The 25,458-nt window shown below is 43.5% G+C and overlaps 1 protein-coding gene and 1 long non-coding RNA gene across 3 annotated transcripts in view; both read right to left on the bottom strand.

The window, feature by feature from the left end:
- Positions 1–8,391: 8,391 nt before the first annotated feature.
- MORF4L1 (mortality factor 4 like 1) overlaps positions 8,392–25,458 on the bottom strand; it is a 37,914-nt gene continuing 20,847 nt past the window's right edge. For both annotated transcript variants that reach the window (XM_029065479.1, XM_029065478.1), the window contains 7 exons: positions 20,437–20,462; positions 18,691–18,779; positions 15,444–15,545; positions 13,302–13,390; positions 10,985–11,157; positions 9,795–9,879; positions 8,392–9,166 (listed from right to left, as the gene is read on the bottom strand). In XM_029065479.1, coding sequence (XP_028921312.1) covers positions 9,082–9,166; positions 9,795–9,879; positions 10,985–11,157; positions 13,302–13,390; positions 15,444–15,545; positions 18,691–18,779; positions 20,437–20,462 — 649 coding nt within the window. In that variant the 3' untranslated portion in view covers positions 8,392–9,081. The remainder of the gene's footprint in view (positions 9,167–9,794; positions 9,880–10,984; positions 11,158–13,301; positions 13,391–15,443; positions 15,546–18,690; positions 18,780–20,436; positions 20,463–25,458) is intronic.
- LOC114812153 lies at positions 22,314–25,312 on the bottom strand. Its single transcript, XR_003759799.1, has 2 exons — positions 23,805–25,312; positions 22,314–22,361 (listed from the first exon to the last, which is right to left on the bottom strand). It is a non-coding gene; the product is annotated as an uncharacterized LOC114812153 (long non-coding RNA).

Raw genomic sequence — 25,458 nt, forward strand, 5'->3', positions numbered from 1 at the left:
ATATAACAACAAACAGACACATTCCCTGCCCACAATGAGCTTATAGTCTCGAGAAGACGATGCTGCTGAAAAAATTAAGGGAGGAGGAGGAGGAAGAAAAAAGTTTCACTTTTCCATTACAGGACCATCCTCTCTTCTCTACTCCAACCTGTAATAATGATAAAAATTGTTTTTGTTAAACTCTATCTGCCTAGCACTGTGCTAAGCACTGGGGTGGATACAGTATATGCAGACTGGACACAGGCCCAGTCCCTCATTGGAGCTCACCTGCATCGACAGTGCCATGGCATAGTGAGCAGAGCACCGGCCTAGAAGTCAGAAAGTCACGGGTTCTAATCCCACCTCCGTCACTTGTCTACTGTATGACCTTGGACAAGTCCGTTAAATATTCTGTGTTTCATCTGTAAAATGGGGATTGAGATTGTGAGCCCCATATAGGATAGGGACTGTGTCCAAGCTGATTTACTTGTATCCATCCCAATGCTTAGGACAGTGCCTGGCACATAGTAAGCACTTAAACCTTACAATTATTACTATTATTGGGCTGGCAGAAGCCAAGGCAGAGTGAGGCTGGGGTTAAAGAGAAAAATACCAGACATGTAGGCTTTCTGTGCCAAATCCAGGAGTAGATGGGGACAGGATAATTGAAATCCAGGCTGCCGGTGACAGAGAACTTTAAGGAAGTAGTGTGGTTTAGTAGTCAGAGGACCTGGTAGTCAGAAGATCTGGCAGTCAGTCAGTCAATTGAACTTACTACTACTGTACTGAGGACTTGGGAGAGTACAGTATGACAAAATAACAGACACATTCCCTGCCTGCAGTGAGTTTACAATCTAGAGGGTGAGGCAGACATTAATATCAATAAATAAAACTACAGATATGTACATAAGTTCTGCGGGGCTGGGAAGGGGGGGCGAATAAAGGGAGCAAGTCAGGTTGGAGCAGAAGGGAATGGAAGAAAGTAAAAGGAGGACTTAGGGAAGACTTCTTGGAGGAGATGTGCCTTCAATAAAGCTTTTAAGTTGGAGAGAATAATTGTCTGTTTGATCAGAAGAGGGAGGACCTTTCAGGCTTAAGGCAGGATGTAGGTGAGAGGTCAGCAGCTAGATAAATGAGATGGACGTACAGTGAGTAGGTGGCATTAGAGGAGCGAGATAGTAGCAGGAGAGTGGCAAGGTGAGGTAAGAGGGCTCTCAAGGTGATTGAGTGCTTTTAATTCTGGCTAGCTGTGTGACTTTGGGTAGGTCACTTCACTTCTCTGGGCCTCTGTCTCCTCACCTGTAAAATGGGGATTCAATACCTTTTCTTAGTCAATCAGTGGTATTTATGGAGTGCTTATTGTGTGCATTATATACTGTACTGAGTGCCAGGGAATGTACAGTACAACATAGTTGGTAGACACAATCCTTACCCACAGGGAGTGTGCAGTCGACAAGGGGAGGCAGACATTAAAATAGATTAGAGCTAGGGAAATAAGAGTATAAGAAAATTTACCTGGATCCACGACCAGACGATTGCAGAGGAGGTGGGACGTTCTGGGAGAGTTGTGTCCATGGCGTCCCTATGGGTGGGAGACGACTCGATGGCATAAGACAAGACAATTGTGGGGCTGGGACGAGTACCAAAGTGCTTACGGGCTGGGACAGGGATGGTGTCTGTTTATCACTTAGTAAAGTGCTTGGCACATAGTAAGTGCTTCAATTCCATTATAATTATTAGGATTATGATTATTATCATTAGTATCCAGCTGGAGGGCTCAGGATACAGACACAGGAGTGGAGGCAGGCAAATGATGGCATAAACATCCTCCCAAAGGGAGTTATGGCTTTTCTTGAAGGATTTTCCCAAGGCTAAATAAGAATGGAACATACACTTAAGATGTTAGTGCTGCAAGGCTCGACTCAGTGCTCTGGAGAAACGGGTTTTAAATATGATACTGGCTTTTGCCATCTCGAATTCTTCAACTTTTATTTATTAGCAGGTGAGGGCCTTGATCTCTTTGTTCTGTCGGTTTCCTGTTCCGAGGAATTACCTAAGGTTAAATTCTGTGCGTCTTTCCTCATTCCTCACTATTCAAGGCACCTTCGTTCCCCAACTGGCTGGACGTGGCGGGGCGCCCTCTACTGGCGGAATCCATACCTCTTATTTTTAAACGGCTTCCAAAATCATTATTATTATTCCAAAATCAGACCCTATTTTTTAGTTTACATAATAATAATAATGTTGGTATTTGTTAAGCGCTCACTATGTGCCGAGCACTGTTCTAAGCGCTGGGGTAGACACAGGGGAATCAGGTTGTCCCACGTGGGGCTCACAGTCTTCATCCCCATTTTACAGATGGGGGAACTGAGGCACAGAGAAGTTAAGTGACTTGCCCACAGTCACACAGCTGCCAAGTGGCAGAGCTCTGACCTCTGACTCCAAAGCCTGTGCTCTTTCCACGGAGCCATGCTGCTTCTCATAAAGCACTGTTCTAAGTGCTGGAGAGGATACAAGGTGATCACGTCCCACGTGGGGCTCATAGTCTTCGTCCCCATTTTACAGATGAGGTAACTGAGGCACAGAGAAGTTAAGTGACTTGCCCAAAGTCACACAGCTGACAAGTGGCTGAGCCAGAATTTGAACCCATGACCTCTGACTCCCAAGCCCATGCTCTTTATATACACTTTATAGTCTCCAAAGAATTGACGCCTAATCATCTCAGGAGAGTGTCCATATGCCAATGAAGCTTAGAGCTATAATAATAATAATGGTATTTGTTAAGCGCTTACTACATGCAGAGCACTGTTCTAAGCGCTGGGGTAGATATAGGGGAATGAGGTTGTCCCACGTGAGGCTCACAGTCTTCAACCCCATTTTACTGATGAGGGAACTGAGGCACAGAGAAGTGAAGTGACTCGCCCATAGTCACACAGCTGACAAGGGGCAGAGTCGGGATACGAACCCATGATCTCTGAATCCCAAGCTCAGGCTCTTTCTACTGAACCACACTGCTTCTCTAGCTTTGTAGCTATGCCATATATCTAGCTATGCCATGTAGCGTAGTGGAGAGAATGCGGGTTTGGGGGTCAGAAGGTCATGGGTTCTAATCCTGACTCCACCACTTTTCTGCTGTGTGACTTTGAGTAAGTCTCTTTACTTCTCCTCACCTCAGTTATCCCATCTGTAAAATGGGGATTGAGAGTGTGAGCCCCCGTAAGACAGGGACTGTGTCCAACTCGATTTGCTGGTATCCACCCCAGCGTTTAGCATGCCCTAGTGGGAGAAGCAGCATGGCTCAGTGGAAACAGCCCAGGCTTGGGAGTCAGGGGTCATGGGTTCGAATACCAGCTCTGCCACTTGTCAGCTGTGTGACTGTGGGCAATTCACTTAACTTCTCTGTGTCTCAGTTACCTCATCTGTAAAATGGGGATTAACTGTGAGCCTCCCGTGGGACGACCTGATTACCCTGTATCTACCCCAGTGCTTAGAACAGTGCTCTGCATATAGTAAGCGCTTAACAAATACCAACATTATTATTATTACAGTACCTGGCACAAAGTAAGCATTTAACAAATGCCACAGTTATTATTATTATTTAGGGATACCCATAATGGAAAGATCTAAGGCAAAGCATCATAGTCGATTCACCTGTGCTGGTTGGCAGTGGCACAGGAAAGAGTCAAAGGTGGATGATCAAATGATCAAAATGCCGATGGAAGACAATGGCAGAGACTCGAGCTTTTACTGTGCGGAAGAAGGCAATGGTAAACCACTTCCAGATCCTTAACAAGAAAACGCTATGGATACACATACCAGAACGACTTTATGACAGAAGATGGGACGTCGTGGAGAGGGCGTGTCCATGGAGTCGCTGTGGGTCGGAAACGACTCGACGGCATTTGAAGAATATACTGTTATAGAGCCTAGTTCTTATTACTATTAAGGTATAATTATCAGATCTACTGTACTGAGTTACAAGAAATTTCAAAATACTCATTTGCAGGTAAATGGTGACTTTAGTAAATTTATTTCTATATATATGATTGCTCTGATAATTATATTATTAAAATGAGCTATCTATATATGTATATATTTATCTATAAATTCAGTATGGTCACCATTTACCTGAAATTTTAGAAGTAATAACAAGATATGAAGATTATATATAATATGCATATATTATATATATATAATCCCCATACGCTTTATTTCTTCTAAAATTTCAATCTGACTGCATATCTCATGGTCATCAATCAATTGTATTTATTGAACACTCACTGTATGCAGAGCACTGGACTAAGCACTCTGGAGAGTGCAATGTAACTGAGTTCGTAGACCCGTTCCCTGCCCACAAGAAGCTTACAGACTAGAAGAGGAAACAGACATTAATATAAATAAATTATGGATTTATTTATAAGTGCTGTGGAGCTGAGGGAGGGGCGACAAAGGGTGCAAATCCAAGTTCAAGGGTGAAACAGAAGCAGTGTGGCCAATTGGAGAGAGCATGGCCCTGGGAGTCAGAAGAGCTGGGTTCTAATCCTGGCTCAGCCACTTGTCTGCTGTGTGAACTTGGGCAAGTCACAACTTCTCTGCACCTCCGTTTCCTCAACTGTAAAATGGGCATTAATACCCATTTTCCCTCCTACTTAAGATTGTGAGCCCCCATGTGGGACAGGGACTGTGTCGGACCTAATAAACCTGTACCTACCCCAGCGCTTAGAACAGTGTTTGACACATAGGAAGCACTTTAAAAAGCACGTAGTAAGCACATAGTAAGGCCTTAATACAACCCAGCCCACACACTTCGCTTCTTAATGCCAACCTTTTCACCGTACCTCCATCCCGCATATCTCGCGCGGACCTCTCGCCCATGTTCTACCACCGGCTTGAAGTGCCCTCCCTCCTTATATCGAAAATTACTCTCCTCCCCTTCAAAGCCTTATCGAATGGCCCATCTCCTCCAAGAGGCCTTCCCCAACTAAGCTCTCCTTTCCTCTTCTCCCACTCCCTTCTGCATCTCTCTGACTTGCTCCCTTTATTCACCCCCCTCCCAGCCCCTCAGCATTTATGTACGTATCTGTAATTTATTTATATTAATGTCTGTCTCCCCATCTAGAATGTAAACTCATCATGGACAGGGAATATGTCTATCAACTCTTTTATATTGTACTCTCCCAAGGACTCAGTACAGTGCTCTGCACAGAGTAAGCACTCAATAAATACGATTGGTTGAGGTTCTCTGCCTTCCGGGATCTTAGGCTCTAATGACACACCATTCAACACAGAGACCCTATTGTTAGATGATCAAGTCACAAATGAAGAAGTGAACTCTTTTAAAAGGGTCTGGTTAAAAGGATAGCAGGAAAATAGCAGTGGAGGAAAGGAACAGAACTAGGCATAGGAGTGTGTGGGGAACTGGTTTTACCTACACCTCCCAGAAGCTAATGGCACATGATGGGGGGAAATGTGGTTTCCTGGCCATTATTAGGAGAGTTCCACCTCTCCCTGGGTGGGTATGGTTTTCCGCTGAGGAAACTTCAGAAAAAACCCTGTTTGTTTTGACTCTTGCCTGGAAACTAGTTAGAAGTTGTCCTCTAAATGGTGAGGTATTTCTCTTTCTTTAATCTATTTCTTCACCCTCGACCTGTAATTTAGTTTAGCGTCAGTTTCCCTCACTGGATTGGAAGCTTGCTGAAGGCAGGGATTGTGTTTACTTATTCTATCTCCAAGCCCTTAGTTCAGTGTTCTGTGCATAGTAAGCATGCAAGCATTGATTGATGGGCTGATTCCTGTGGAGATTTAATTTGGAAGTATTTCAGTTAAACCTGCTCCACCCTCTTTCCCCAGGAAAGATCACCCCGTCATCACTCACCTCATGGAAAGTGGCTTCTGATAATCGGGTCAATCAAGCTTTGCAGGCTTTGCAGTTTTTAAATTGAGTGGCTTAATGGCATTCTATAAACCTCAATCTTTGTATCCTGTTGATAGTCTTTCCAATTTGTAATGTTGATTAAATCTTGACTTTGTCCATTATCCTGTGGGACAGCTGGTGCCACATTGGTTAGCACAGCCCTTACAGTTAGCAGATGGATCTCTGCCAACACACACAACACTCTCGCTCCTCAACCCATCCTCACCCCTTCTTTTTATCTCTGGATTTCTCCGAAGAGAGGATTAGCATTCTTAGGTCTAGTTTGGTGTATGTAGCCGGGAAGGCCGGGTCTCTCTCGCCTCCTCACTGTCCCCCGTTCACGCCTATCCTGCCGTCGAACCCTGGCCCACGTCCTACCGCTTTCCTGGAATGTCCTCCCTCAAGTCCGCCAAACTCTCTTCCCCTCTTCAAAGCCCTGAGAGCTCACCTCCTCCAAGAGGCCATCCAAGACAGAGCCCCCCTTTCCTTCTGCTTCCCCTCCCCTCAGCACTGTGTTCATTTGTGAATATTATTTATTTATTCCCCTATTTATTTTGTTAAATGAGGTGTACTGCCCCTTGATTCTATTTATCTTGATGATGATGTCTTGTTTTTGTTCTGTTTTGCTTTGCTTTCTCCCTGTTTAGACTGTGAGCCCCTCATTGGGCAGGGGTTGTCTCTGTTGCCAAATTGTACATTCCAAGCGCTTAGTACAGTGCTCTGCACATAATAAGCACTCAATAAATACTAGTGAATGAATGAATGAAACCGACCCATCGATCTCGTGAAGTACAAGTTTCTGAGACCACCAGCTATCCTTCACATTTCAAACCTAATTTCTGGGACCTGGTCAAATTCCCTAAGGGTCATGTTAACTTAGCACTAAAACTCACACCCAGGAAAGCAATTCTTGAATTGCTAAATTCCTGCATTTAGAAGTCACCTAACCAAGTGCCTAAACACAGGCTACATTTGCTGTGTTTTGATATCCCAAAGCCAGTCTCCTTGTTTATAATCTAAAAGCTGTTCTCCAGAGCATTTCCCAGGATCCTTAGAAACTTGCCAAAATGCAGTTTGTTTATAACTGCCATTCATGAAGATTCCGGCTACGAATGCCTTTAGCCTGTAGCCTAATAGTCTTTAATCAATGGTTTTTAGTGAACACTTGTGTGCAAAGCATTGTACTTGGGAAAGTACAATACAATGGAATTGGTAGATGTGATCCTTGTCCATAAAGAGCTTAAAGTCTATAGGAGGAGAGATATTAAAATAAGGATATGGGGAATTTAGTACTATTTTATGAGAATATTATTTTATATCAATAAATCATATTTATTGAGCACTTACTGTGTGCAAAGCACTGTACTAAGTGCTTATGAGTACAATATAACAGAGTTGGTAGACACATTCCTTGACCACAACAAGCTTAATCAAGAGGGGGAGACAGGAATTAATAATAGGTATGTACATAAGTGCTCTGGGGCTGAGGGAGGGGTGAATGCAGTGAGGCTTCAAGAAGGAGTTCATGGATTGGTAAGAGCTTTCTAAGCCTGAGCCAATGCTGGGTTTGTGTTCCAATCCACCTTCTCTTCAGGTACTAACAATAATAATGGCATTTGTTAAGCATTTACTATGTGCCAAGCACAGAAGTAGATGCCAGCGTGGCCTAGCGGATAGAGCAAGGGCCTGGAAGCCAGAAGAGGGTGGGTTCTACTCCTGGCTCTGCCACTTGTCTGCTCTCTGACCTTGGGCAAGTCACTTCTCTGGGCCTCAGTTCCCTCACTTACAAAATGGGGATTGAACCCCACATGGGACAGGGACTCTGTCCAACTCGAGTTGCTTATATTTACTCCAGCGTTTATTGCAGAGCCAAGCACATACTAAGTGCTTAACAAATACCATTACTACTATAAAACCAGATCATCAAGCCAGACATAGTCCCTGTCCCACATGGGGCCCAGAGTCTAAGTAGAAGGCAGGACAGGTACGGAATTCCTAAAATGACAGATGAGGGCCAGAGAATCTAAGAAACTTGTCCGAGGCCACACAACAAGCAAGCTGCACAGTGGCTTCTTCCAATTCCCAAACTCTTCCCGGGCACTTCAGTGCTTACACCACCTCGTGCACTTATGGACACGTGCAGGTTTAACTGAAAATTCATTTTATTATTTATTTAGATATTTTGTTCTGGCATTTCTGTTCTACAAATAGCCCTCGTTCTGATATTAGTTCTTACCTTTCCCGTTCTTTGTATGTCTTTTTTTTGAGTAGACAGAGACCATTGTCTTTTGAACTTTCACAAGTGATCAATACTGCCTTTTTTCCTTAGAAGGCACCACTGCCGCTGCAACAGCGGCAGAGGACTGGAGACACCTATATCATGATGCCCAGTTTGGGCACCAGTGAGTAAGCTTTAAAGGTATTTTCCAACCACCGATCAAAACACTCCAGGGAAACCGTATGGAAATAAAGGTACTGAAAGCACTCGACAAGGCGTATAGCTTTTTGAAATAACAAAAAAAGTTTTATTTTGAAAACCTGTAAAACAGTTCCTGAAGAGACCAAGATTTCCAGAAAACTGTAGCAGTATGCGAATGCACTGCTCCTATGTTAGAACATGCATTAGAAACCAAGACAAAAACTGTAAAATAAAGTCATGATCCTTCAACCTGGCAAAAGGGCAATTGCCAGTGGAACAAAACAGAAGCTATGGGAAGTGTGCTTGTGATTTCAGCACCGAGAAAACAAACACGAGGAATCCACCTTGAAGTTATATACAGGGAGTGAATTAGCTGAAGCTTTGGCACTCAGAGGCAGGTCTCTTGTCACTAAGCCATAAACGCACATCCTGCACGGGCTCTTTGTACCCGGAATGGACCCGCCAGGATTCAAGCAGCTTCATCGACTAAACAAACAACATCCTACGGCATGTCACTAAGTTTCCACTACGGCCGACCGCTGGTCGCCATTTCAGAGCCACAGCAGGGACTCAAACTTCCCCTCCAGCCTTCTGTTTCAGAGAGAACAGAAAACACAAGAACTCAAATCGGTCCCATTGTACGCAAACACATAAAGTACATTATTTTGTGCAAGAACCAAACACACACCCACACACACACCCACACGCCCGCACACACACTTGCACATAAACAGAGGTTTACAGAGGTTCCAGGCGTGGCTTCCAACTGTTATACTGCTTTCCGATGGTACTCAGGAGGGGCGACCTCGTAATCACTGGCGCTAAACAGCGCTGAAGAATTCTTTGCTAGGTATCTACAAATAATAATGATAATATTAATAATAATAATGATAATAAAGGACACACACACACACACACCCCCCCACACACCCCAATCACATTTTTGGGTCCAGAAGCTACACAAGTCTAACATTTCTTGACCCAGTGACCAACTGCACAGGCATCAGCATTGCCCCTATAAGGGCACGTGATTTAGAAAGTGGATAACAGCTACCAACTGATTTCAGAGAAGGCTATTAAATCGCTGAAGGGTAATTATGAAATCCAGCCTCGTAACTGGCAAAGGAAAAGCCTCAAAATTCCACCTGTGTGGCTTCTTGTTTAGCTGGATTTCCCCCCTACCCACCCAAATCCCTTCACTTATGATATTAAAAGCTTAAGTGGTTTCATTCTTTTAAGCCTACCATATCGTAGCCACTCCAGAAATCTACACCTATTCCCAAGGGGGCTGCTGGGGCAGAAACTACCTCACGGGGAAGAAGCGGGGAGGGAGAGTTTTACCGGATGCGGCTTTCTAGACCAGAAACCCCTATAAACATCTGCATGTGCTTGATTAAAATGGCTGCAAACAACTTTAGCCACAGAAAGAACGAGTGCCAAAAGAAAATCTGAAGAACATCCAATGGCAAATATTATACTTACTTAAGGAAATCATGCAAATAGTTTAACAGCAAAGCCAGGCTCTTCTCGTCAAGAGGCGTATAGGCCAGCATTGCTCCAATTCGCACTATTTGAACAAAAGAATCAACGTTAAGAGCCCAACATTCCAACGATAGTTATAGTCGTCTAATACAGTGCTTGGCGCAGGGTAAGTACTTAATAAACACCTGAATAGATACAGTGCAGTGAGATAAGACCCAATCCCTGTCTCAAAGTGCATCCCAATCTAAGGGAAAGGGAGAACGAGTATTGGAACGCCCCCATTTTAAAGAACTGAAGCACAGAAAAGTCAAGAGACTTTTCCAAGTTCCCACAGCAGGCCAGTGGTGGAGCCGGAATGAGAATTCAGGTCTCCTGACGCCCAGACTCTTTTCCACTAGGCCACGTTGTTTCTCAAAACCTTGAAGATCAGTCCCAACCATTTTAATCAGCTGCATGATTGCTAGCCCCCAACTCAGGGTGAGAAAGTACAATTCCCCCCACTAAAATCTCAATGACAGCGAGGACCTCACTCTATCATAGCAAAAGAAGCCCTTTGGGAACACCATACCCGGGTCCTCCAACCAGCTGTCTCATATAGGGAATAAGGTGAGAGAAACGTGTGACTGACCCTACCTCATAACCTTCCTGGAAAAAATACACACATACATTTTGCTGCCGACAGGATCCCGATAAAAACTTAATGCCTTATGTGAATCAGTGGCCGTGGGTATTGCTCAGTTACTGTGCGGAGGCTCTAGAATCACATAACAGAGTCCTTGGGGCCTCTTGGGAAAGGTGACGGGAAAGGGAAAACCCCACCATTCCCCAGATCTCCAGAGAACCGAGACCAGTGGGCTGCCGTGGTTTAAAAACTGATAGAAAAGTCTAGGAACCAAGGCTTTGATCAAAATCAGGAGTCTGAGGGGATCACGTCGAAAACAGCAAAAGGCCCCAAAGCTTCAATCTCCACCTGTGCCCTGGAAGAGAGACTCAGTGTGGAAGACCCAGCTGGTCATAAATAAGTCTTTTCAGGCAGCCGGGGAGGGTGGAACGGCGCCACGACCACCACCTCCAAATATGGAGAGACGCGGGCACTCACATAGTCCGTCACGGAACTCACCTCCTGCCTGAGACTACCGGAGCACCAAAATGGAACCCGCTTATTCTGGAGAGTGAGAGGAACCACTTACCGAACAATCTCAGGAGATGGGGGGCCCCGTAGACCTGCGACATGGGTGCTTCTGGGTGGTTGGCCAGGATTTCAGCATACTGGGGGCGCTCAAACTTGTACAGGAGCTGAGTGCCCAGCATCACGTTGAAGTACTCTTTTATCCCTGCCACAACTTCATTGACGGCATATTCCCTGCACACAGGTACACACAAACATTTGCTTTAGTGACAGTCAAGCCATGCACAGATTTGGACAAACCCAGCGCAATACTTGGGAAACAGAGTGAAGCGAGAGGAAGCAAGGGCTGGACAGCCCTGGTTTCTTGAATGGCAGCCATCCTCACCCCTCAGCTTGATTGAAAACACACTATCTTTGTATGCTGCGAAGCCATTCGAAAACCTCCGGGGTTGAACTGTTCAGCCCTTAGTCTTCTCATCGGCATGGACCCGGCGGGGGGAGAAGGGAACGGTGTAGGGAGAAGGGCACTGTGCTGTCCCAAGTTAATAATAATTACAATTATGGTATTTAAGCACTTAAAGTGTGCCAGGCATTGTACTGAGCGCTGGGGTGGGGCTCACAGTCTCAGTCCCCATTTTAATAATAATAATAATGTTGGTATTTGTTAAGCGCTTACTATGTGCCGAGCACTGTTCTAAGCGCTGGGGTAGACATAGGGGAATCAGGTTGTCCCACGTGGGGCTCACAATCTTAATCCCCATTTTACAGATGAGGGAACTGAGGCACAGAGAAGTTAAGTGACTTGCCCACAGTCACACAGCCAAGTGGCAGAGTTGGGATTCGAACTCATGAGCCCTGACTCCAAAGCCCGTGCTCTTTCCACCAAGCCACGCTGCTTCTCACTTTTACAGGTGAGGAAACTGAGGCACAGAGAAGTGAAGTGACTTGCCCAATATCACACAGCCAGACAAGTGGCGGAGCTGGGATTAGAACCCATGATCTTCTGACTCCCAGGCCTGTGTTCTAACCACTAGCCAAGTTCGGAGGATGGGCTGACAGTGTTGGGCCATTTGCTTTCAGTCTACTTGGAGTCTATTACAGTCATACACACCTGTCCTGCCACCAAACATCCCTGGGATGAATACAAAAATCATCAGGGCAGAGACAGTATCCGTTCCAGGAAGAACAGGTATTGAACCCCCATTCGGCAGATGAGAAAACTGAGGCACCTAACCGTTAATTCGCTTGCCCAAGATCACACGGCAGGCGACTGGTCAAGTAAGGATTAGAACCCAGATCCTCTCTCAGTCCTGTGCTCTTTCCACTGGGTTATGCTGCTCACTGATCACAGTCAAAGTGTAAGCAATTTTAATAGTTTGTGTCTTCAGTTTTTTGGGCCTTCTTCAGTGGTACTCGTTAAGCACTTATGTACCAGGCATTGTACTAAGCACCATGGTAGATACAAGCTAGATACAAGGTTGGACAGAGTCCGCATCCTACATGGGGCTCGCAGTCAATCCTCGTTTTTGCAGATGAGGTAACCCAGACAGAGAGAAGTGAAGAGAGTTGCTCATAGGTAACACAGCAGTCAAGTGGCGGAGCCAAGCTTAGAACCCAGGTCCTCCAACTCTTCATGTTGCTTCTTGTGTAGTCTTCCCAGACATTGGCTTTCTGGATGGCTCAGTTGTGGGCAGAATAGACTGTGCAACAAATCCCATGTGACCAAGTAGGATTTGCAGATGAGGCAGAATTATCCAGGGGATTTCAACAGCCATTTCATGCACACAGAGAATTCCACTCTGTTGTGGCAACTGCAGCCCTGAGATCCAAAGCATTCCGAAAAACCTGTCCATTCCCCACATCTCCTTCCCAACCTCTGCCTTCGTGCCCCCATCAGCTTTTGATCTGCTTGGAAATGTGCTAAACTCTGCTAGTGTGAAATGATTTCCCTCTGGTGAATTTGAAACTCCAACCTCATCTGCTGCCTATGCACTTGGATCTGAACCCCTTAAGCATTTGATATTCACCCTACATCCAGCCCTACGGCACTTAGGTACGTAACCAAAACTTTTTTCACGACCACCTCTAGACTGCAGCTTCCTGTGAGCAGGAAACATTTCTACCATCTCTGCTGCATTGTATGTTCTCAAACACCCGGTAGAGTAAGTGCTCAGTAAATACCACTGATTGACCAGTTTCTCCAACGCAATATTCGTGCTCATGTTAGAGAGGTTAGGAAGAGAGGAGGACACACTTTAGAGTCTGATATGCTACAATTTTTAGATGAGTATAAATTACCAATGACCGGCTTTCCCTGAAACTCAGCAATACAAACTGAATTTAAGTCTTTTCTATATTGAGAGTGGAAAAACACTTACTTATTATCTGTGTTTCCTCGGGATTTCTTATAATTTGCGTAATCTTCTAGAATCGAATCCACGTTCTTTTTGGCAGGAAGATAAAAGAGCTGTGAGGAAAAAAAAAGTGTTGAGTGCCAACGTTCTCGTTCCTTTTTGCCCTCCCATCTTGGGAGCTTCCACAAGCGTCTGAAGTGAATCCTAAAGACGGGGGATCTTTTCCGAACATTCAGTATCTGTCAACTGAGCCGAGGCACGATGACTAAGATGTTCGGGTAGAGCAAGCGATGCCTAGGTGAGCCCAGACTGTCAGGTGAATGACTGTATCCACCACAAAAACCAACAATCCTTTCCACTCACTAAATACTCTCAACTGGTCCCACAGAAGTCAACAAGCCTGAAGAGCCCGAGACGCAAGACACTCAAGGTTCGAGAAACTGTTGACATTCTTTTATAAGTGCAAATTAACTGTAGGATCAAAACTATTACCTTATGTCAATTAAAAGCACTTGCCATGACAGGAAAGGCCTTCAAATACAGCGCATCGTATAATTTACCAGTGTCGTATGGGAGAAATCATCTGCTTCAGGCATCAAAGCCCCCATTAATTCTTACATTTTAATTGGTGGACCCAATATTTCAGTACAAGAATAGTAACGTCGGTTCAATTTACTTGAATTTGTAACGCCCTGATTTTTAGTACTTCACTGCCGTAGACAAGCATCACGTTCCAACAGGACTTGATCAATATACCTACAATTTGCTTAAAAGCAGAGAATGGTAAAAAGGAGGTCTTTAGCTCTGCTCTTGGTTACCATTTCTAAGAAGAATAATTTTCCGGGGAGAAAATCCGAGTTCCCTGTATTGGCATGATCCCATAACTGCTTCTTCCTCTTGAAAGGTAACACGATGTCGAGTGCCCAAAGCCTCGGCACCACTCCTGGGTGATGACATTGAGTTTTTTCAGGAGTGAGTGGTGAAAGAACAAGGTGATAGACAAATGCCCCAAGAGGGACCTCACCCTCCGAGCCACTGAGGCTTGGCAGCGATCAGAGACTGTTCAAGACCTAAAATCCTCCTGACAGTACTTTTACCTGAGTTTAAATTCGTGACCTTCCACTGATTGTGGACAAAAGTCAGCAGGCATGTAAGACGTAAGACCCAAGTCAAGTAAATTTCTTGGGTTACTGTAAGATTAAGTGCTTCCTGTTCCTGGGTTGTTATGCCTTCTTAGAATGGGAGACTAAATGCACCTTGCAGTATCTGCAGCAGCAATTTTTCTTAGAAGAGACACTATCAGTAACACACACGGAAAGAAGACCAATCTGAAGCTACTTATAAAAACCAAGTGTATTTGTACGACGGTTCGTTTCTTGTAAGAAAGGTCTGAGAACCTCAGCGTTTTCCTAAAACACTTTCCAACAAAATAAGTGTGATATTCTGCTGCTAATTTTTTCCTCTATGACCCTCGTAAGCCCTTATCGAAGACCATACTCCGAGATGGTGAACAAAACTGGTTGAGAGGTCTGCAGCCCAACTGTGATCCAATTCTGCGTCAGTTCTCCCTACCACCCTCCTTGTCCTGGGCACAGTGAGGCCGGAGAACAGACTGCGGACGGCTCAGCACACATCACCACCACTGCAGGAGATGATACCTTTCCCCTTCTAGCCAATGGTGCTTCATCGATGCTCATCTCAGACTTAAAGGGGTCAGAAAAGGTGCCACACTCCATTTGCCTGGATGCTGTGTGCCTACGATTCTTGGTGGGACACCAACACCCAGAGAGACAAGCTCACTTTGCTTCACAGGTGCTGCTGCAGCTGCTGCTAGACTGCCCAGTTTCTAAGCTACAGAAGAAAGTTGGAAAAGTGGGAGATGTTGGGAGAGCAGAGGACTCAAATTGGAGCACGCTAAAATTCCACGTTCTCTTTGCCTCCGGTTTGCGATCTTTGCTGGACCCCATGGCTACCTAAAATTTTATATCTTGTGGGAGCCATGGTGATTTCTAAATTTTTCCTCACTGTAGAGGCACAAAGCAAGGAAGCAGTGAGAGGGGAAAGCAAGCTGCAAATCACTTTCTGGTCCACTCTAGTAAACATTTCTTTTGTGTTAAAATACTAAGAGCCTATAACCCACAAAATACCCACAACAGAAAAATATACCTGTTTTTGCCTAGTGATCAAGTCCCAGTCATCAACCAGCCACGGTTTCAGTTCTTCAGGAATCTTTACTTTAACTTCAACTCTGTTCATAAATGTTTCTTCCTGAACCAAGACAACAAAAATAAAAACTCTTCATTTTCTCCTGGGTGGCAGGGACCCCAACTCCTTAAAATCATCACGCTCCTGTATCTGCCAAGACACCAATTTCCACAATTGGCTCTGCCCCTTCAAGCATCTCAGGTCAAACTAATAATAATAATAATGTTGGTATTTGTCAAGTGCTTACTATGTGCAGAGCACTGTTCTAAGCACGGGGTAGATACAGGGTAATCAGATTGTGAGCCTCATGTGGGACAGTCTTAATCCCCATTTTACAGATGAGGGAACTGAGGCACAGAGAAGTTAAGTGACTTGCCCACAGTCACATAGCTGACAAGTGGCAGAGCCGGGATTCGAACCCTGACCTCTGACTCCCAAGCCCGTGTTCTTTCCACTGAGCCACGCTGCTTCCCTACCTTTTCAGAGTTCAGCAGCTTGAAGAAGAGCCCTGCTTTTAATGCGAAGACCCAGAAAACCCCACTGGATCTTTCAGCTGAGGGGGGATCTGAGCCTCTTACGTGCCATCCTCTTAGAATTAAAAATCTGAGAATGCCAACTTGACACACATTCAACAGGAAACATACCAGCTAATGGCTGTTTCATACACAGACCTGCTTTATTGTTCATGCATCTCCAGTTCCAATTTGGCTTTACTGCCTTCTTTGGTCACCTCTTAAGATTTTGGGATGAACCCAATGCACAAACGGTTGCAATTCAACCTTCATCAAGGTGTAAAAATTGTTCATGGCCTCAATTTGCACTTGGTTTTCTACCTTCTGTGACCACTGAGTGTGGGGAAGAGAAAAGGTAGACAATGACACATGGCCCGGGAATGTAAAACCTTGCCTTATTATGGGCCGGACTGCTAATTCTGCAAACGTCAGTGTGATCTAAATATGGATGCAACTGTGCCCTCCACAGTCCAAGCATTCACTCAATTTTTTTTTTAAACTCGCCAGCAATTTCTCAACTAGACAAATAAGCAATCTATGCCAACAAATGCACCGTGTTCTCAAATTTTTGCTTGACTTACAGAAGCTCTAATAGTTCCCAAGTGAACTCTCCTAATAAAATATGCTACATGGGGCAAAAGGGAAAGCTATGAATTACTAGAAATATTTACTGTGAAATGTTACCCTAACAAAGCAATGTTATTTGATAAGCTTTTACTACAAAACAAGCACCATAACCACCACTGGAGGAGATACAAGATAATCAGGTTGGACACTATCCCTTCCCCACACGGGGTTCACAATCCAAGTAGGAAGATTAGGTATTAAACCCCCCTTTCACAGATGGGGAAACTGAAGCACTGAAAGGTTGAGTGACTTGACCAAGGCTGCTATGTGACCTTGGTCAAGTCGTTCAACCTTTCAGTGCTTCAGTTACATAGCAAACAGTGGAGCCGGGATTAGCACCCAGGTCCTCTGATTCCCAGGCCAGTGCTCTTTTCACTAGGCCATGCTGCTTCTAACTCATTGCTCATTTGTAAAGCTTTGCTCAAGAAGCTTAAGGACAAAGATTTTTATTAATTTGCTTCACATATGGTATGTTATAGGGTTGACTGTAGCTTAAACCCATCAGTTTTACTTGAATAAATTTATTCAGGATTTGGGAACAATCTAAAAATTTTACGGTTAGTGAAAGATTAAGTTACAAAGAAAAAGAACTTTGATATTAAGTAGGATTTAGAGTTTAGGTGGAAGTACACAATACAATTTTAAATGATGATTTTTACAGTTTTTCCTTTAATATTTTACTTATAACAAAGCATGACATAAGTTTAAAGACATGCCTCCATTTGGCGATAATAATGAAATCAATTGGTTTTGAATATCGAGGGGTAGAGCAGGCTTAAATGCCCACTAAATTCAGAATGTCGTTTGGTGAGTATAGCCATACTTGCTAGGTACTGCTAGGCACAGATACCTGAACAGATGGACAATTCATACTTTAAAGCCAACAAAATTATGAAGCAAGCCTCCACCATTTTTATAATGTTGAACACAGAGATGGGAGTCCATTTTCCAGTTGTAAGAACTTTCCTGTCATGTCAGAATATTTTGAAAAAGTTGTGGAACACTTACTAAAATAGTCCCATAGCAATGGCTCTAACCAGATCTGAGGCAGAAAAGATTCTTAAAACCAACCCAATCATTATCATTGCAAAATAAAGCCTCATTCCCAGCTCTCAAGTCTATCTCCCTTCATCCCCAGTGATTTTCCCCACTCTGCTCAAGCTGGTTGTTTCACTACACCTTGTGTGGGCAATCACCATAGCCAAAGTGGTTCCCAACCACCACGCTGAGTGAAAAGGTGGCTTAATGTTAATGTTGGTATTTGTTAAGCGCTTACTATGTGCCGAGCACTGTTCTAAGCGCTGGGGTAGACATAGGGGAATCAGGTTGTCCCACGTGGGGCTCACAGTCTTAATCCCTATTTTACAGATGAGGGAACTGAGGCACAGAGAAGTTAAGTGACTTGCCCACAGTCACACAGCCGACGAGTGGCAGAGCTGGGATTCGAACTCATGAGCCCTGACTCCAAAGCCCATGCTCTTTCCACTGAGCCACACTGCTTCTCGCTGTTGGCTGTTGGCTTGTTTAGTGGCCAACAGATCGAAGGGCAGAGAGTGGCTAGACTCGGCCTCCAGTGATCAAAAGGAAGCAAAATAGTCTAGTGGAAAGATCAAGGGCCTGGGATTCAAAGGACCTGGGTTCTAATCCTGGCTCTACCACTTGCCTACTGAATGACTGTGCGCAAATCGTTACACTTCCCTGTGTCTCAAATTTCCTCACCTACTAAACTGAGATTCAATACCTGTTCTCCCCTCGGACTGTGAGGCCCAGGTGTCTGACCTAATTATTTTTTACCTACCCCATTACTATGATGCTTGGTAGATAGTAAGCTCTTAAATACCATAATACTCATCATCATTACATTATTATCAGCCACAGTTAAATACTATTCACTCATTTAGACTCTCCCCTTTTATAGACAATAAGATAGACTGCTTTTCAAGAGTTCATCTGAGCAACTCTACTAAAAATATTCATTCTTTCCCTTGGAAGAGAAACTTCTGCAGTCCAGCTTGGACATCTACAAGAAGGATTTTTCCTTGCAGGCAGTTTAAGACTACAATACGCACACTTTCGACCGTGGGGTCCACGCGGGCCCTTTTCTTCCGAGGCGGCTGGGGTGTCTCACTGGTACTGCTGCCCTCTCCAATCCCGGGAGCTAGGAAATACAGTTACATAAATAATTACCACTTCCCCACCAAGGCACGCTTGTTTTTGCAAGCTAATATCAAGGTCACTCATTAATATTTGGTCATCAGCCAACTGGTGCACAACACTGGACTGTGCCTGAAGCAGGTGGTGTAGGATGCCAGGGGCTTTTCAAACCTTTTAATATTTCTTTACTTCGTGATTAGAAGTCCCGAGGGACGGCGATTCTACCTGATGGATCTCATGAACTTATCCAACAGTCAACAGTACTAATCACCGGTCACTATTTCTCTTGCACCATCTGGAATTCTACACCCTTCAATCAGCCTTGCCCAAACTCACTTTCAAAGTTGACAAGGCTTTGGCCGGGGGTTGGGGGGCAGAGTACATCCACCTTCCCCAATCCACAGAGAGCCCCTGAAGTCAGCAGGATCTCTACACTGTTACAAAGACAAGATCTTTAAGAACCACTTTTTGTGGGGCCAACTTGAGAACAAGAGAAGGTGATGAACTCAATAATGGGTGTTCAATTGGGTCACCTCACTAGGCAAGGGAGGAGACAAGAAAATGCAAGGGGTTTGGGGAGAAGTAGTAGTCAAGATCTCCATTTTGAAAAAGAATCCTGCTTGAGAGGACTCCATTTTTCTAAGCCTGTAATATCTGCAGGAGAAGACTGCCTACTGCCGCACTGAAAATCCCCTCACCTTCCATGTCCTAAGTTACAGGCAAAGTTCAGTCTAGCAAAATGGAAGGATTAGGAGGGGAGGGCTTCAGTGATCTGGCTCCTGCCGAATTCTTGAACCAACAGAGGGGCTAGTGAGGTTCTTTGGGCCTAGTCCCACTCTCCCTGGATCCCCCAGCACTGGCTTTCTTCTCCAGCTTCCTGACAAGTCTGGAAAAAGGGAGGCCAACAGTTCTTCTTCTCCTCCTCTTTCACCTGCTCCTTGTAGAGCAGGGCTGGGTGTTTGCTAAAAAGCGGGCTGGATTTTTTTGGTCGCCAGAATCATGGAGAATTGCTGGGAAGGGGCTCATTTTAGCTTCTGGAGAAATCCGGGCCACGTTTTGAAACATCCAATACAGTTTAGAAATGGCGGAGGAAGGGGAGGGGAATCAAGGAAGCTGGAGTTTGGGGCACAGTGGGGCTCTGCCCAGCACCTCCCAACTGGATTGGGGGGCCTTCTGGCTAATTTGCCCTGGCAACTGAGGTTTAATAATTTTATTCGTTTTAAGTAGCCTTCTTAGCAGGCTTGCTCTTTTTCTAAATGGAGAGTTTCCAGTCAAAATGACTGCAACCCCATAAAGCATATTTTAGGTATCCAAGACATGACATGGAACAGAAATTAAGTCTTGTAAATCTTTTTGATATTAAGATATGCAATTCACATATTGAGATAGACCCATCTCTCATAGTCATTGGCTGTCAGAGCCAAGCTTGGCACAGCGACATTAAGTTTTGCTTTTTAGTTATTCCATAACCATTGCAGACAAGTAGAGAATCTTCCTAAAGTTATCGTTTGCTGGCTAAAATTCTTGCATCTGACCCATTTGGTTGATTACATTTTAGGAGCTTAATACCCACATTCAATTCAAGCAATACTTTTTAAAAATCTAGGAAATTTAAACTGAGCACACAAGGGCAATTTAAAAGAAACAAATCATGTCCTTACTTTTCTGTTTGTTCTTTTTGGTTTTCCTGAAAAAAAAGAGGGTGGGGGAGAAAATTAATTGCTAGTTAATATTTTCTTCCCTTTTCTAACTGTCTAGCTGGCATTTTGATGCCAATACTGCCTTATGATACAAAGACTATATATACCTAACACCACAGAGTTACTTCAATGTGAGTAACCAATTCAGAGCACAAAGCAAGAGAGAGGGAAATGCTCCAGGCTGCCCTTTGATACAGTGCTGTTTATCCTCACAATCACAAAAATTATTCTGCTCCAAATTAAAAAAACCCAAAAAACACTGCATTTATTAATGATAATAGTTGTGGTACTTGTTAAGTGCTATGTGCCAAGCACTGTGGTAGATACGGGTTCATCAGGTTGGACACAGTCCCTGTCCCACATGGAGCTCATACTTGCATCTGCCATTTTACAATGAACATTTACTAAGTGTAGGACACTATACTAAGCACTTGGGGAAAAAAAAAATCTGTTTAGTCTCTAGAACATAGTGGTTATCAATTGCATTTTAAAAGCAGGAGGTCCTCAGTTCGATCCCCCATGGAATCAATATTTCCTTGTGAGCAGTGAGATCTAATAGAAAGAACCCAGGATTGGGAGACACGAGACCTGGGTTCTAAACTTGGTTCCCTAAATCGCCTTCTACTATAATGTACTTTCCCAAGCATTTACTACAGTGCTCTGCACACAGTAAGCACTCTTACGATTACTTGATTGTTGTGACCTTGGGCACGTCACTTGTTTTTTCTAGGCCTCAGTTCCTCATCCATAAAATGGGGATTATATGCCTATTCTCCCTCCCCCTTAGACCGTGAGCTCAATGTGGGGGAGAGACTGTGCCTAATCTGTCCCTACCCCAGCACTTAGCAAGCACTATTATTATGATTATTAATTCACCACTCAATTCACATTTTCAGTAATATTGGTGAAAATATTTTACATTTGAAAAAATTGGAAAATTAAAACAATCCCACCACAATGAATTTCCACTTCGGCAAAAGGACCCAACTTCAAATCAGGTAAATTAAGCTTGGACTCCTGTGCTTAAAATTTACCAGTGGAAAAACTGAATTTTGAATTTGTGAAGCCAACGTAAGTACAGATTGTTTTAGAATATTCTTTCTGGGCTTTCAGTCATCTAAATTCGTTCCACTCCCTCCTGATCCAAATGGCTTTTTGTTTCATTTCCTCTTTAGTTCCACAATTCCCCCACTTTAAACACAATTCACAATCCCTTTCTTCATTCCAAACTGGACTGGATTCCCCAGAAGAACACTGTTCTTTTTCTGAATCTTCTATATCTATTTTACTCACAAAAAAATGGCTTATTGAATTTTCTCCTGAACATCTGATCCTGGTTGGATCAAATAAGCAGATTATTTTGAAAATGGGGGCCATCAGGATACTTTAATAACGATGAAAGCATAACAAGGATTTTCAATATAATGGGAGAAATTTTTCAAAGGATTTCACTAATATAGAATACATACAAGGAAGGAATTAAAATACCTTTTATGAATATAATCCAGAAAAAGACTGTATTGCAATTTAAGTTCGCTAAAATTCAAATTTTTTTGTTCTAAGTGTAGAAGCTCTCCCATTTCTTTAGGTATTTCTGTTCATTACTGAATATTTTTTCCCCATGGTAAGTACTTTACATTTCCACTTCTGAATTATTTAAAGAAAAACTACTTTAAATGACTTTGGGGATTGGTCTTTTTGTTTGTTTTAATGCAGTTGCAAAATAAGTATCAGTGAACGACAATTGCCATTTTATTACTGTTCAATTTGAAGACTCAAAGCCATATACGACAATTCCCAAATTTTCCTTAAACCTAAAATTTACAGGGGTGTGATTACCTTCATTTTCACTATATTTTCACCCTTCATTAAGTGTTTTCAGGATCCTAAAAAGTAAGATTTGATGTTTCCAGTGAGCGACTACATCTCAAAATGGCTGAACCAGGGCCATCCATTATGGGAAATGGATGAGCTTCAAGTGTGAAGCATCTTGGCTCAAACTTTGTACAACAGAAATATGTAAAAATATCTTGAAAGCTGACTAGGTGTCAGAGATCTGGCGCTACCTAATTTTTCAAGAAAGGCCTAGTTTGCTGGCTTCAAAGCCCCAGAGACATCTGGCCTACAGTCAATAGGAATGACTCGGCGTTCTTCGGAAAACATCCTTTCTCACATCGAGTCCCAATTCTTGGACTGTACCAAGTGGTAGGAAAAATTCCCTCAAAAATTCAAATGAGAACCAAAAAAGGAATTCTCTGGACAGTGGCCAAAGGAGAGTATTTAAACATAAGGGGATTTATTCTTTTAATCAGTCGCATTTACTGACTGTTTACTGTGTGCAGAGCACCGTTTTAAGTGCTTGGGAGAATACAAAATAGCAGACAATCCCTGCTCACAACGAGCTTACAGACTAAAGGACACACTAATAATTTAAGAAGTCTACAACTTGAATGAGTCAAGTTTAACTTAGGAATCTATTCAAATTTGTGGCTATCAGTACAAGACCCTTTACAAAATGAATTTAGGCACATTTATGACGAGGTCTTTAGTATTATAAATTTATGGTTTGAACAATGAATTCTGACTGAGGATTCCCAGTAGCACTATACTTGAATGCTTCCCCTATCTATAATTTTAAAAATTCTGTCTCCCTAGCTAAATTGCAAATTCTTTGAGGAAAGGGATCAGGCCAACTAACTCTACTGTCCTCTCCCAAACACTCAGTACAGTGCCCTACACAGAGTAAGCACTCCATAAATATGATTGCTACTACTGATGTTAATTAGGTTGGACCGACCTATCTAATGGCCAACAAATCTCAGATCTGTTCCCTTCCACATCAGAAAACCAATTCCTTAACTCTGAAGGTCAACTGGGTCGAATTAATAAGTCAGGTTATTACTGTATTTCACTCAGTGCATTCAGAGAAGCAGTTGCAAAAGGCTACCTGAAATACATCCTAGGCTACTGGACTTGGACAAGCAATCATTCAGAGCCCACTGGATCTGGTTAGCCTTTTTCCGGCAGCAAAGATCAAAGCTGAATAAAAACCAGCGGCACTTTCCATGGATTTTGTTTTTTTTGAGAGCTGCAATTTTCCAAAAATAAAGGCCTCAGACAGCAGCCCAGACGGGTGGGAGGGAGTCTTTGCTACAAGCATTTAACAGCTGCTCGTCAGGGTCAAGGGAGGTTAAAAATACAGCCACAGATCAATCGTATTTGAGGGCTCACTATGTGCAGAGCACACAGATCAGCTGCTTTAAGCCCAGCCCAGCACCAGAGCGCAGCTGAACGATGCCTTTGAAGAGCTGACTTCCACATGACATTACCTCAGCAGCTCCAGTGCTATTTCAATCCTGAATTCTGATAAATTCATAATCCAGAATTCAGAAGGTAGGTGAAGGTGTTTAAATGTGAAAATAGAAAATTTTCAAGTATAATAGATTTTCTCTAAAGGATATAGCCAAGGTCTACAAGCCCCTCAAACTGTAAGATTACCAGGTAGATTTTTGAAGTATACATTTCCAGTGATGACACTTTCTTTTTTTAAAAAATTTGACAAGATTTCATCTCTGCTGAGTCAACTCATGCCCTAGAATGGCTATGGAAGTCCCACGCAAATAAACAGGAAAGTCCGTTGAGACACCTGATATGGGCTAAGGGGCAGGAGTGGCTATGGGATCACCTTTGTACCTCAGACAGTAAATAGTTCTTAATCATTTACTGGGGTGAGGAACAGTTTACTGAGCTGTAAACCACAGATGGTCACATCCTCTAACTCCATTCATGCAGACTTGAGACAGCAGTAATGGGTATTATCTATACGTGCCCTCACTCAGAGGTGATCAGCTGACTGTAACGTTCAACTTTGGTGGGGGGGGGGGGCGGGATGTTTGACCTAAGAGGCCAATGCGCTTGGAGCCCACATTCCAGATGCATCGAGGACACACACTGTCCTTGTCCCCTGTGCTGTTTAGTTTCACGCTTCAGTCCTAATGTCATTTGCGCTTTATTTTTCTCATCTCCCAAGGCTTATGTTGCTTCTGCTCAAAAGGAGCCACTTCTTTCTACACTGCAGCAGAGAACCTTGGCTGGGAGACAGTAAGAACTGAGTTTTTCTTTTACTGAAGCCCTACAATGATTCTTCCTCACCAAAAGGGTCGGTTGCAGACAAACAGCTCCTAGTCTTACAACACAGACGTTTCTCCACCATAGTTCAGGGCAAGACAAATGGCAATAGGGACTCTGACATCTTTTCACACATTTAGGATCCCCCAATCCTTCGGGTGGCTAATTTAACGATACACCTTTAGAGGTTGTGCCTCTTTTCCTAATCTCTTACTATTTTTAAACCCCTCTCCAAACTGTAAAATTGCTTTTAGTAATTTCTGTGATCACTGATCACCAAGGAACAATCACTGATTTTAAAAGCAGTTGAAATGAAGCCACAAGCAGGAAATAGAGTGACTGCCGCTCCAGCCAGGCAGAGGTAAAGAGGAGCGAAGGGTAAAAAAAAAAAGGCTGTGAAGACGAAGGGGACTAAAGAGCAAGTCTAGGTGGGAAGAATGAAGAAGCATAACAGACGTGGGGGGGGAAGAAGTCAACTGCCAGAATGGTGGAAAAATATGTGAAATTAGTTACGAGTTGGTAGCATCAGTCAAAACAGTTAAAACTTGATCAACCAAGTAAATCAGTGAATAGGAGTTACCACTAAGTCAATTTTATATGAAATGTTCCTTACAGGCATAAATGATATTTAACTAAAATATTGGAATGATTTTCCTAATAAAAATAATAATAGTGGTTATTTAAGCGCTTACTATGTGTCAAGCACTGTGCTATGCACCGGGGTAGATACAAGCTAATCATGTTGGACAGTCCCCGTCCTACAAAGGGCTCTCAGTCAATCACCATTTTGCAAATGGGGGAAGGGAGGCAAAGAGAAGCAAAGCGATTTGTCCAGGGTCACACAGCGGACAAATG

Source organism: Ornithorhynchus anatinus, chromosome 5 (genome assembly GCF_004115215.2).
Source record: "Ornithorhynchus anatinus isolate Pmale09 chromosome 5, mOrnAna1.pri.v4, whole genome shotgun sequence".
Classification (NCBI taxonomy): Eukaryota; Metazoa; Chordata; class Mammalia; order Monotremata; family Ornithorhynchidae; genus Ornithorhynchus; species Ornithorhynchus anatinus.